Here is a 14,039-nt window from a genome sequence, read left to right on the forward strand (position 1 = left end):
GGTATTTCCTGGCAGTGCACGGCAAAACGCACAAGGTTAGACACTACTTAAAACTTACACAAGATGAAAAAAATCCATGAATAAGATGTACAAACAAAGAAGACGCCTTTCTAAATGTTTTTATTTTTACATTTACTAATCCCACCACAAGATTTTGAAAATACCAATTAACGCAGTACGTTGGTATTTACGCTACGGTAGGACTAGAAGAATTCCTACTGGTATGTAAGCCTGAGTAAAAAGATAGGTCGCGCCAGGAATTAACTGCCATTATGCGGAAGGGGGTCGAGAAAGGCGATTACACAACACACTCCGGTCCTGTAGATAATCTCATTTATTCTGATAGGTAAATAAAAAATACTATAATTAGTGACGATTTCGGGAGATTACGATACATATTGTTTTTGGGGGATTAAGAGATGACATTATAATTATAATCTGTAAATCAGAGGGGTTAGGAGAACTGGTGGGGGAGGGCCTTATAGTGTCTCCGCTCCCTGCTGTATTTAGGAGTCAATAGAAAATTCTCTCTAGTGAGCAATTGTAACGAAAAATTCAAATCAAAAATATCATCGGCGTGTAATAAGGTCTATTAAAGTCACGAAATACTATACATGGATTATAAAATCTACTAATGATACTCGCCAAAAAAGCTTGTTTCGAAAAATAATAATAACAGGCTAAAAGTCAAGTGCCCTTGGCGACAGGTTTCTGCTTTTCTAACGAAAATTTTTGTCTAACCCTCCGAAAGAATACCTATCTTCCGTTGCAACCGTCTGAAAAGCTTCGTCGCGAAGTGTAATTGGAGAGCGGGTTCTACTTGTATAGTAATCAAATTAATACATTAATTCACCACTTACTACATCCATGTTTTTTACCATCTCACGTGCTAAAATCAAAGCCGACCATGATTACATGGAATATGAAAATAAATATCTATTTATAATCTAATTTTTATTATATTTATGCTATGTTATTTTGAGAGTGGGGCGGACTTGATTCTTTATTATATTATTGAAGTCGTTTTGTTATGATATTTTGAGAGAGGGGTTGAATTGATTTTACATCATATTATTGAAGTTATTTTGCTGATATTTTGAGAGAGGAGTTGAATTGATTCTATATCATATTATTAAAGTCGTTATTTTGTTGTGATATTTTGAGATTGGGGATGATTTGATTCTTACATTTGCTTTATGTCTATCCTCCCAGAGGGCAGAGAGTGCGTGAACTGTGGGGCCACTTCCACGCCACTATGGCGAAGAGACGGGACTGGTCATTATCTGTGCAATGCCTGCGGACTGTACCACAAAATGAACGGTCAAAACAGACCCCTGATCAAGCCTAAGCGACGCCTGGTAAGTTTCTATATTTTTTATTGGATTCCTCCGGTTCTTATCTGATGTCCATACAGATTAACATGCACGAAACTGCACATCGACCCTGTACTTTAAACAAACACACAAAAAAAATTGAGCAAGTAAATTTTCCTAAGATAATTTATGTTTATCGGATGCGCATCGCGGATTATCGATACACAGGATCTATACAAACTTTTGATATAACCTTTTAATCGCTTTTACTGAGGTCTAACTTATCGGGAGCAGATCTCAGATATGGCCGATAGTGAAAATCCCTCATATTCATATGCAGAATGTATATATCGCTTTGGCAGAGCGTTAGAATCCGCCTCGAGTGATAATCTGTATTGATAGTTCCAGCCAAACGCTTCAGTCAGATGATGTTGCCGTTTTGTTTTCTTTCCATTTTTTTTTTTACCCCGAATTGGAATCACTCCCTTTACATTATTCCGCTAAAGCTCTCATTTATAACGGGGAGAACATGCCAAATTAAGTAGGCAAAAAAGCATTTTTACAATTCAAAATGTTCAACTTAAAAAAAAAAAACATATTGATATGATTCATTATAAAAGAAACCTGATTATGAAAAGTCAAAACCATTTTTAAAATAGAGCAACTGTCATGGTTGAACATTTTTAATGATATTAATTGACTGTAATTTTGTCGAGGAGCAAGAATTTGTCAAATAAAAAAGGCATTTAAAAGCTGTCGAGCGAGTTGATTTATACCCAACTCAGTGACAATATTCGTATTAAGCCTTGAATATCACCAAGCCTTATTGTACCGGGTAAAAGTGGAGCCATATATTTAGACAAAAATTTCAATAAGAAAAAATTGTATTAATGGTGTTTTCAAAATATTCTAAAAGCTGTTTACTTTTCGCTACGCCTCAGTTGAAAGTAGTAAAATTTATGTTCCTTAAATTTTTAAATTAAAATAATTATCTATGAAATAAATCCCTGCACATATTTTTTCTTCTACAAAACTTCGAAAGAAATTATGTTTAAAACAGTTGAAACTGTTGAAAGATAAGTTTTTCAACACCAACTGTTTTTGAACATTTTGAAACAATTTCCAGCGCGGTGTGACGTACTCGATGTTTGGGTATAGATTTTAGCAGGTTGTCAGAAGAAGTGAATGTAGTGTTTCTTTAACGATGGCACACATATTTCATCATCTGTGGTGAAGAAATAACACTCATAAAGTATGCTATTTCCTATGGAAGGAATACTGCTTTTCGGGGGTTGATAGCACCTTGCAATGTCAAGAAAATTAATCTTACGTGGCAATATGATTTATCATAGAGAACATTAGCACTTTTTACACAGATGCATTACATTTTTTGTGATAGAAGGTATAACACTGAAGCCCACAAGATGCAAAAAAAAAAAAAAAATATTGGGTAAATACCACCGTTTTCATATTAGAAATAAAGCGCACCTGCCGACTTGTCAAAATGTATATTGCTCAGGAATACTTGCATTTGGACCATAACAATGAAGAATCCTATCATAAAAATTGAATATTTTATTGCATTTAATTAAAATTTTGTACATGCAAGAGTGGGAAATAAGATAAGAAAACTGAAATCTTTTATATTTGTGAAAAAATTCGGAACGAATAAAAGTCCTCGATTAACAATATTCGTTATGCAGAATCAGTCAGTGTATCAGTTCCATGAGCATTTCTCGCTTTATATTACCAGATGAATATTTATGAATAATAAACGGCATCTTAGTGTAAATTCTGCTGGTGTATTCACAAACAATTAAAAGGAAACATTTTACATTTGTATTTACGCTAACCTTCAAGACTTTGAATACAAATAATCTGACTATTTTATAGTTTAAATGATAAAGATGTACGACATATTCCATATTAGAAATTTTCTTAATATTTTTTTGATAAACTGAATTACAAAAAAAAAAAGGTTTTGCATGATAAAAATGCCGTTGACAGGTCCGAACGCTTTGGTAGATATCGCTAAACGATAAAGGAAAATTCACAGGCCGATAGGAGATGCTAAAGGCGATTCTATGGGAGAATTCAACAGTATGTTGAAAATATCTGTATTAATCATCAGTCAAATTTACGTTTAGTTTGGACTGCGTAGATCTGCGTAAGAGACAAAGTCCTACTTAAAACAAAGGAGGATGATTTTGAAAATCCGAAAATGTCGGAATGTCACGATAGAGTTCAATCAAATAATATTGTTTTGTGCCTCCCCGATTGCCTTCTGTGAGGGTCCTATTGGACGAGGCTGATTAATTACACACAAAACCTCTGTAGGAACAAAGCCCAGGAATACTAGCCCTATTTTAGTGGATGCCACTTGACAGAGAAGAGACATAGCTGCTATTTTATACACATTTATTATTGTATTTAATTCTGACAAAGGTATACGATGGCCAGATAAGGATTTCAATAGCTTCTTGTTATTCCAATGATTTACTTTGGAACAAAGGACCTAATCAGATAAACAATATAATTTCGTGTACTGTTGAATTATCGCTTTATCTTTGCTAAATTCCGATTTCGATGAAAAACTTTAGATAGCGGTTTTTGTGATTCGTGGGCTATCAATTGGTTGCAGAAAAACATACACATTTTCAAACAATACTTTTCACGTGCCGTGACGTCACATTATCAGGATATCGGCGCGGATCATTTGATTGTGTCATCGAATATTGCTAATCAGATCTCGGAGAAAAAGGTATCAGTGGTCCAGTCTTTACTATCGGTGTCCAATGAATGTGATCGGTTAAATGATGAATTTTGATCAAATCGATATTATTTTTCGGCTTCTGTTCCTTCATGGAAGTCGAAAAACAAAACGTGAACCCACCCGAGTAACTGCAATTAAACAAGTGTGGACCGCTTTGGCGATTTTGTAAAGTACAGCAAATTAAAGACGAAGACAAAGGGCGTTTAATTATCGTCGTTTGGAATCTTTCTCCCATATCTGAATTTGCAGAGCCTTGTTGAAGGGGTTTAATGCTGATATAGAACTTGTCGACGGTTTCTATAATTTTATCATCCAGAGAAAAAATCAGATATACTAGGTATGATAATGGTTGAGATGAGTAGATGACAGAGTAAGAAGTCGCCTTGTGCGGTTATATACATTCAGAAATTCATAAATTGATTTATAAAATAATTCTAAATTCAAATCCATGGCTTCTTGTTTTTGAGAATTCCTTTGCAATCTTGTATACAGTTATGTCCATGGCTTCAGTATAAATACCATATGTCAAAGAAAAATGATCCTGTTATGTTTGAAACAGGAGCTTGCATTTTCAAGTCCAATTATTGAAGCAGTAAATAATATTTAAACCCAAACAGGAACAAGTGTTTTCATTATTGTAATAGGCCTATCATTATGACAAATACTTCAATGTAATTTATATAATCAATTATATGGAGAATGCGCTGAGACTTACACAGGCGAGGTGTCTAATTCTACATTACTTAATTTATACCCAATAATTTAAAATTCGATAGAAATTTGAGGTAAATCTTTTTATTAAAAAGAGGAAATCATGTACATGCAAGGCTGTTCAAGGGTCACCCACCCAGCAGTTAGCATTCTACCTCTCGGTGGGAATTCGTCATTAGAATGAAATGAATAGTGTTTCTTCCATAGAATCTTACGAAAACCTTCCCATTTGAAACAAAGGTTTGCTTGTCACCTTAGCCTCTCCATTGCCAGCCCTTCCCCACTAAGCACCGGATCGTGTTTCCGCACGCTAGTATTTAGAACCTAATCAGGCACCAAAACTTCTACATGTGAACTATAACCCAATTTAAGAAGGTGCACAATAGTATCTTTTGCAAGAAGTGATGAAAAAAGCACCCACGGGAAAAATGATTAAAGAATTAAATATTATTAATTGGAGACAAGTTTCCCATGCAAAAAAGTGCTTCAAGGAAGAACGTCTGTTTGTGAGGTGGCTTCTCCACAGAGTCTAGATGTTTTTGCCGTCAGTTAGTAATTCGACTCCTTCCATTCTCGTTAGTTTCTGGTGAATAAATCGATGCCGACGATTTTCATGAATCATCGTTGTATGTAAACACTGGAGATAAATTGTTTTTATTGTTAATCAGTAATAATAAACTGCTGATAGATAATCGCCACACCAAGTTTTCACTAAAAGCAAACGGATACCGGCAAAAAGTTGATAAGATCTTCCAAACTGGTAGGCGCAACCGATTATTTTCTCGTCACTACTTAAGCCTGTCTTACACGTAATCTTCACTTGATTTTTTCAAATATTTCATAATTTAAAACATCCTCTTCGTAATTAATAATTTTTTTTCCCAACAAAAAATGAAATATATATATTTTTTTTAGATTTTGAAATGCGTAAATTGTTTTTAAAAATGTTTTATATTTTGCTTCTTTATCGTGATATTTATTTATTTCTATATTAATTTTTTTCACTTCAGTCTGCCGCTAGAAGGGCAGGAACAAGCTGTGCTAATTGTGGTACCAACACCACCACATTGTGGCGACGGAATGGAAACGGCGATCCGGTCTGCAACGCTTGTGGTCTCTACTACAAACTTCATAATGTAAGTTTACTTTCTTTATTACTGCTCATGAAAATTTATACACTTTCTTACTATTCGCATTCGGTTTTTCAAAACAAAGTAAATGTTAAAATTAAGAAACAATGCTATCTTTTTGGGAGTGATAATGGCTTACAATTCCAAGTATTTCTATATTTAGCCGGGTATCATAAATTACGAGGGAACTTCAAAGAAATACCTTTTTACTATGCAATTTGAATTATACATTTAAAAGGGGGAAAACAATGACATTGAAACTCAAAGAACTTGTGAAAACATTTATGTTAATGACACACAAGAATTTAGAAAACTTAAAAAGACAATGAGAACGTTACGTGTGTGCAGCCGCTGGGTGTCTCTGCCTTTGGGATGCGATGGATATCTCTCAAACCTGATGTAAACAAAACCAGTTTCATTTACCGTAGTCGTAAACGGGTGTCGTAAATTTTCGGGACCCGGGGTAGGATAATGATTGGCAAGTCACCTTTTTGATGTTTTAATACATTTTTGACATGAAACATACTCAAACCTGTTGAACATGTGTCGAAGAAATCTACACACCCCCGGGATAAATTGAGAACATTATCCAAATCTAATCTGAACATGACAGTCATATCAGCATGTGGAATATATCAATTTTTAAACAAATTAATGAAATTAAACTCAACCTCGTGAGGGTTATAAAACTTCTTTTTATTGATTTTTGACGTGAAAGCAAAGGAAGTCGACAATAAATTTATATTGAATTAATTTCAGAATATCCTCATTTTTTGGCCCCTAATGCACTATCTAGAACTACTATTTTTTTCAATATCATTAAGATGAAAGTAAATACAAATGAAGTTCAGCGAGGCGTGGCGAAAAGTTTCTTCAGTCCCCGTGGTACCAAGTACCAAGCTATCCCTGCAGACGATAAGTCCATTTGTCGTCTGCTGGTTCGATTAAATTGGTGAAACGTAGTAGAGTCGTTTATTTTACGTGTTCGCTTGAAATTTTATAAATTCTTTTATGTGGGCTAAACATTAAAATATGAACAAAAAGCCTTCTCTTTTCGCCTAGAGGTTTGATCACCAATTTTCTTGTCAAGTAATAACGAAGTAGAATGGATCGTTCCTCTCCAAGTGCCTAGCTGTGCTGGGTAGACATGGCCAAGCTCGATGGATATTTAACTGTTTCATAATTTTAATGATATCTTTTTTTTTTGTCCAACAAAAACTCATCATAAGTGCCCTGTATATGAGTTACTCAATACCCGTTCTCTGACTGGTAAATCAGCCATTAGTGTTGTACAAATCGAACTTGTGGTAACATATTTGACCTTCCTAATCTACCCCCTGAAGGACGAGGGAACAAAGACAGAACATGCACGATTTGACCGAGCAAAAATGCTAGATTTAATTCTATTTTTCTGAAAAATGTAAATCAACATTACTCTGTCATAACTGTGAGTAACAAAACGTAACAATATCCTTTAATTGATTCCACAAACTGCAGTCTATTGAAGCAGTGCTCTGACGGTCATATCCTGCGCAGGTAAAGACGGTATTGATTAACTTTCACAAATCACGGAAAACAGATTTACTCAAAATACGCAGGGCATCTAATTAGCCCCAATGCTATTCAAATCTCTTTTTCAAAAATCAGTTAAGTTGTACAGATTTCATTCTTTTTCTCCCCTGATAATTTTAACATCTTGAGAAATATCTTCAGTCTAATTTGTGTCTACTTTTGTTTATATTTTAACCTATAATATTCGACAAACTAAAATTGCTTGTTTCTACCGCTACGGGCCAGTGCTGATGTACGTTAAATAATTAAGGAAATCGATAACTAGGCGATGTTAATAAACCCTTGTTCCTGTTGGTTTGTATTTGTCGTTCCTCAAACATGAACATACCCGTTTCTGCTTTGATACTTTGTACAACTGCAACCACTGTACCATGCTTTGATTTGTGTGAGAAAGTAAGTGTTGCCCTTTCCCGCTCTTAATAAATTTACAAGGCTACCGACAACCACAAGTAGCCTATCTCTGACCACAGGAAGTGTGACTTGGTCATCAGTCTTGGTTCCTCTCTCTGTTTCCGGTTTCGTTTCTTATTGTTTCCCTGTACTGTTTTCAAACTGAATCAGTCGTCACTGAAATAGCCTCATTGCAAAAATTTCCACATGCACTGAAATGTTCTTTGTGATTGGGTGGGCATTTAAACCGATCATTTGGAATGCATTTCGGGGTCGCAGGTGAAATTCAATATTGCTTATTTGTTTTTGGCACAAAACAAGAAAGTTTCGAGGCTGATTTATTAAATTACACGAAACCTTAACGGGTTTCACAGAGTAAGGGTATACCTTTCATCTTTACTATTTCAGCGGCAACAGGGGGGTTGTCATATTCACTTTATTCATTAAAATTATGATTCAAACCGAAGTCTTGTCGACAAAAACATTTAATTACAAGGTATGACCCATGTAAAAGCATCATATACTACCAAATCACCACCTAGCTCGGCAGGGAAAGTTTTCACCTCCGTCATACACACTCTCTGTATAAATATATACCTTTCAAATACAAAAATAGATCAAAAGACGCGCACGGGAGACGGTGGGACAGTGAAGTAGACTTACTGGAGACATCCACCATCTTTTTACGCCTGATTAAATTACCTCTCCCCCAACTCCTTCCAACTTCTCGTGTTCCTAATCGTCTTTGTCACTTTTGTAACTCTGCACACCGAAGAGTGCTTGTCACTCGGAAGCTCTCTTCTTCTTTTCTTGACAAGAGCGTAATACACGCCCTTTGATTAGATGCATAAAAACCGCAACACGACATCACGGAATTTTCAGAATAATGTGGAACTTTAAAACCATGTGGCGTCTTTAGTATAAGTTTAATTTTTAATGAATTATTTATTGAAATATCTATTAGTCATATGAATCATATCCCATGAGTTTCTGTCAACGTTTTATATAAGTATCAGTGCATACAATACTTATCCTTTTTGTAGTACTTTTAGAGAATAAAAATATAAATGACTTCTATAAAATCACTTAACCGTAAAATTAAGGCATGTCGAGCACGACTCCTTCTGAGTGATCAGCACCAAACTCGATTGATTGTCGGCTATGGAACATCTGTCCAATATTGTTTTTATTTTTCTTACTATTAATATTACAACAAACAGTTTCAAGTTAAAAGGTATACATCGGTGATTTTAACTAGATTTTATTTTGCTCTGCTGAGGTAATGTGACGCAATATTCATAAAAGTACAATTCGATTAACTTCCAACAACGAGGTTCTCTTATCTGCGAGTGAAAACTCTACACACACAACAAATCATGGCTTTTTACGGTTAAAGAAATTTAAAAGTTAGATGGATCCGGAGATAAAGATGGCCCACCGGCCGTGACTCTGGGATTAGAGTAGAAAATTATGTAGACAGAAAGAAGGCAAATGGCGACAAACAATTTGACACAGAATTACACGCTTTGCTTCTGTGGCAGTTGCCTTCTGAATCAGAAGCGCCTCTTTTTTGAGTATCACGTGGTGCGGAAGGACAAAGACAATGATTGAAATCTCAAACTCTGTTTTCAAATTGTCACTATCAATTTTGAGTTTGACGACATATTCGGATCATTTTGTTAAACTCATTTAAATTGCAACACTGGATTTCTCTGCATGTGACGACACAGCCAGTCTTTCTGGATATTCATTAAATCATTGGCTTTTCATTCTTTGCCCTGGGACACCAATTGAGAAATTTGTTCATCACTTGTCGTTAGAGATTAAGTAATTTTCTATGATTGAAAACCTCTTTATAATCATTTTAGCAAGCTCATCTAATGAAATTGTTTTAGCCTACAGATACTCATTATAAAATCCTAAGATTTGTTCATTTTGCCCATATACTTTCTGGCATATTTCATGTTTTCGATTTCAATTATACATATGGTTTAAGGTCCCCAAAGGTCCGCACTTAATCCCGTTGAACTTGTGTATGTCTTCGGGTCTATGACATTGTTGCTCCCCGAGTCGTTTTCAGGGCCCGAAAGAGTGCAGCTCAATATATCACTTAATCGTAATTAAGCGGCTCATCTTCATTAATTGCAAGGCAGATAATTATCCTTTATCGACATAAACTCCTCAGATAATGATGGCTTTTTCAGTTGTTTCATGTATTTCTCGCTATTATACCTACACATGGTTCTGAAATATAGTAAACCAATAATGATGTTAAGCTAACATCGATTGTCTTGCAGTTTTTGAGAAAAAGTCTTCCGGAAATTCTTTTCAAGGGATACACTGGTAGTCTCTTGTCCCACTACGGCTGTTCATTTCGACATAAACACATTTGTTACAAGGACAATTACCCCACCATGGGGTCCAATGTCCTGACAAAGCCGACTGTCAACAACCCTGGCTCATTTAGTGGAGGCCACACTTTTTGGTGACCGCTAAATGTAGATGATGAGGAGCGACAAAGCTAATTGTCAAAAGTTAGCCCTCTAAGGGTAGGATAAAAAGAGACTCCGCGCTCTCACGAGCAAACCCGAACAATCTCAGAGTAAGCTACGAAACACCCGACCGCGTAACTCCTATAGAATTGTCCTTCCGCGTGAGCGCATCCGGGTTTACGCGGCGATTAGTGACTTGGTAGGGCTAATAACTATGGACAATGGTTGAGGACCCTGCGACAAATGTGCCTGACAGAGGCTATTACACCTTGTCAATGGGATATGTATACGAAAGTTGCAGAAGCATGATCCTCTAGCCGTCACACGGTTTTGCAGACGAGAAATTGTGGCACCTTTAGATGTCATAGAAGCTCTAATGAGGAGTTTGTCCTCTTCAATTATTGACTCTAGTACATAGTTATGTAGACTGGAAAATGGGTGGGGATACATATATGGGAAAATGGAATAAAGGATTTACGCAGAGGCAACCACTTATGAAATATTTTACTTCCATATTTCCTAAAATGAAACTGATCCACGTTCAGGAGTTGTCAATAAAGTGTGAATTAGTTCGGTTCGATTAGATATCATTTACACTTCATTATTCATTCAAATGCCATTTGTAGGGGAAACAATGACTAGTTCTAAAGTTAGTTGTGGTAGAATGGTAGCGATGTATCTGTGATTGTTTTCGATGCCTTTTCTGTGGATTACTCGGGAGTGTAAGCCATGACTTGTTCCAAAGCTTGTAAAGGAAGCTGTCAAAATGTCAGACCAATAATTCACAGACACTATTTATCTAACAATTGGCTTTGGCACTGAACACAAACCAAGCCACAAAACGTTAATTGTTGTTGCAATTTTCGACTTTTGTCAAATACCCACACGTAATGATGTTTTTGTGTTTCTATTTAAGGTCAACCGCCCTCTTACAATGAAGAAAGACGGAATTCAAACCCGGAACCGGAAAATGTCAACTAAAAGCAAGAAGAACAAGAAAGGCATGATTATGTCCGACTTACTGAAGCCAAGCTTAGATAAACCATTCGGGGGCTTCCCACCAAATCTTAACGCTATGCACGCACCAATGCCCACCTACATGGGTGGCGGATCTTCCATTGGTGGAGGCTATTTCTCGCATGGATCATCACACATGCAGGGCTCCTCGGGACTCGGTCATTCGGGATTCTCTAGCGCATACAACAACTTCCCTTCATCCATGCCATCATCATTCTCCAGTATATCCAATAACTACAACTCTGGACTTGCTTCCGGTCTGAATCTCTCCACAACAACCGCTGGAGGCTTCCCTTCCGGTCTTAACCTCTCGTCTGGTTCAAATATGATCGGAGCAATGGCGTAGTTAATTTTTAACGCCAGTCATGAAATTTTTATTCCTTAGTCAACAAACTGTTTAAGGCAGAATGTAAAATGTTAGGATATAAGAATTATGAAATGACGCGAGAATTGAACTGGACTGAGCAAGACTTATGGGAGATATTGCTGGTAACGCGTATTTTGTGTGCTGGTTATAGACTAACTGGTTCAGTGTGCCGGCAAGACGAGCACCCGGAGCTTCCTGAAGCTGCATGTTTCATTTGAAATGGTCGATTCAGAACGACATTTTCTAGACAAACAAACCAGTCCTACGCATGCGCAATGAGAAATTTAGAATAAAGAAACAGACAGCAAAGGTGAAATTGATGCGTGTGAACGTCCCATTTGCAGAAAGAATCTCGTTTGTCACGAAAAAACCATATTCCTAATAGGGATATATTTATAAGTCACGGACAGTCGCGACGCTAAAATGGGACATTTGAAGTTTCAAATTTCACAAGTCTATTCATCGATAACTATCGGTGTGAAATAAAACCGAAAGCCAAGAAGCAACATGACAGAAAAGCGGTGACTTAGAGGAACTGTTTTGGGTAAATCTACCCACCTGCGGGTCGTTTCAGAACGCAGGGGTCCGACTCGCGGAACGAACTCGGCCGCTGTGACTTGTGTGCTTGTGGAATTCTTTTTTCAATAACGAAATGCCCCATTGTCAATGATGGTGAGAAATACGGAGGTTTTCCTGTCGTCGTTGTAACTTGAGTCGGTGCTTTACTAACACTGAGTGTTCCCCTTGGTGTACTTGATATATTCGGACTGTATCAGAACAATTATCCAGACTGATTTAAAAGGGGATGCTAATTAGCCAAAGGTGTGCTTTTTCATGGTTTACAAAGTAGTGATTGTTTGTTAACACATATATATGTCCATCTATCAGATCTGACTTAAAAATCTTACTTGGTTTTTAGCGAAACGCAGCATATTTTCTCGTTGTTTGCTCAATACGATGATTATTTTGATTTGAATTCAGTCTATAGTGTTATGTTCTCATTGAAGATGAATGAAATTATATTTTGTGTAAATACTTAATTTATTTGTTCTTTTGTTTATGAGGTTTATCAAATGCTTTGTCTTAGTCCATGACATAGAAATGTTGCGTTTCTAGTCCAATGTGTACATGTATGGGTGTCTGGAAATTATTAAAACTGGAGAGCGATTTTTGAAGGAGTCAGAATTCTCTCTCTTTGTGTGAGCTATTTAAATCCCGAGTGCTAGATTAGGAACTTGAGAGTTGTACATAACTATATGAACAATATGATAAATATTAAATGTCATTTGTAGCGGGAGGCTGTGCTGATGCAGCATTTTTGAGAGCTTCTTATGAAAACTGGGCGCAATGTATTGTAATTACTTAAACATTTTATTTTTATCTTCCTGATATTTGTTTGTTGCTGCGATGCAGCATAATGGATCTACATGAAATCCAAAAATTATGTAGAGAAATATTACTTAGTCGAATGTGAATTGCATGCCTCGTGACTAATGACGTCAAGTGGCGCGCAATTCGAAAAACATTCCACATTACAAAATGTGTGTTGAGATTCATCTAACATGTATGAATATTTTTTCTGACTTAGGATGGGTATGCTGTGTTAATACGACGTTGTATACATTTAAATACAAAACAAGAATTCAATAAAATGTTGAAATCCAAATAAATTGTCTTTTGCTTTATGTTTGAGAAAATGACTTGAAAAAGAAAGTTTAAAAGAGGGAGACTTAATTTCTGTTGTGTGAGAAAATTAAATAATTGACCAGAAATAGTATGCTTGGGTCAAAATGTGTACATGTTAATGTACTTGATTTATTATTTTCAGTAAACGCTTTGGCAGAAGAAGCATCTCAATGCTTGTTTGCATGTATGTGTACGAGATAAAATTTCTTGGTTTTTTTTCCTCTGTCAAATCTACAATTTTTTAAAAGACATTACACAACAAACGAAAATCAATAAAGAAACGGCCTGCTGGTATATTTCTAGACATTAAAATTGATTGCCGGAGACGAATGTTAATGAGACAACTGTACATAATTGTATGTCATATAGATATTCTTTAGCAACCATGCATATCGTATGTAATAGCGCACAGTTTTTTACTGAATGAAAAGATGAAAATAACAAACAGTGATCAATCTCATAACTCCTAAAAAGGGATGAAGAATAGAAAGTTGGGCAAACAAGAACCCCTGGATATACCAGAGGTGGGATAAGGTGCCTCGGAGGAGTAAGTATCTCCTGTCGACCGGGTCACACCCACCATGAGCC

The 14,039-nt window shown here is 36.2% G+C and overlaps 1 protein-coding gene across 1 annotated transcript in view; it reads left to right on the forward strand.

Annotated features, from left to right (window-relative positions):
* LOC125654322 (transcription factor GATA-3-like) overlaps positions 1-13,435 on the forward strand; it is a 17,896-nt gene extending 4,461 nt beyond the window's left edge. Inside the window, exons 4-7 of the mRNA XM_056145721.1 lie at positions 6-35; positions 1,213-1,358; positions 5,808-5,933; positions 11,298-13,435. Coding sequence (XP_056001696.1) covers positions 6-35; positions 1,213-1,358; positions 5,808-5,933; positions 11,298-11,744 — 749 coding nt within the window. The 3' untranslated portion in view covers positions 11,745-13,435. The remainder of the gene's footprint in view (positions 1-5; positions 36-1,212; positions 1,359-5,807; positions 5,934-11,297) is intronic.
* Positions 13,436-14,039: the final 604 nt, after the last annotated feature.

This window comes from Ostrea edulis, chromosome 7, assembly GCF_947568905.1.
Source record: "Ostrea edulis chromosome 7, xbOstEdul1.1, whole genome shotgun sequence".
NCBI classification, from domain to species: Eukaryota; Metazoa; Mollusca; class Bivalvia; order Ostreida; family Ostreidae; genus Ostrea; species Ostrea edulis.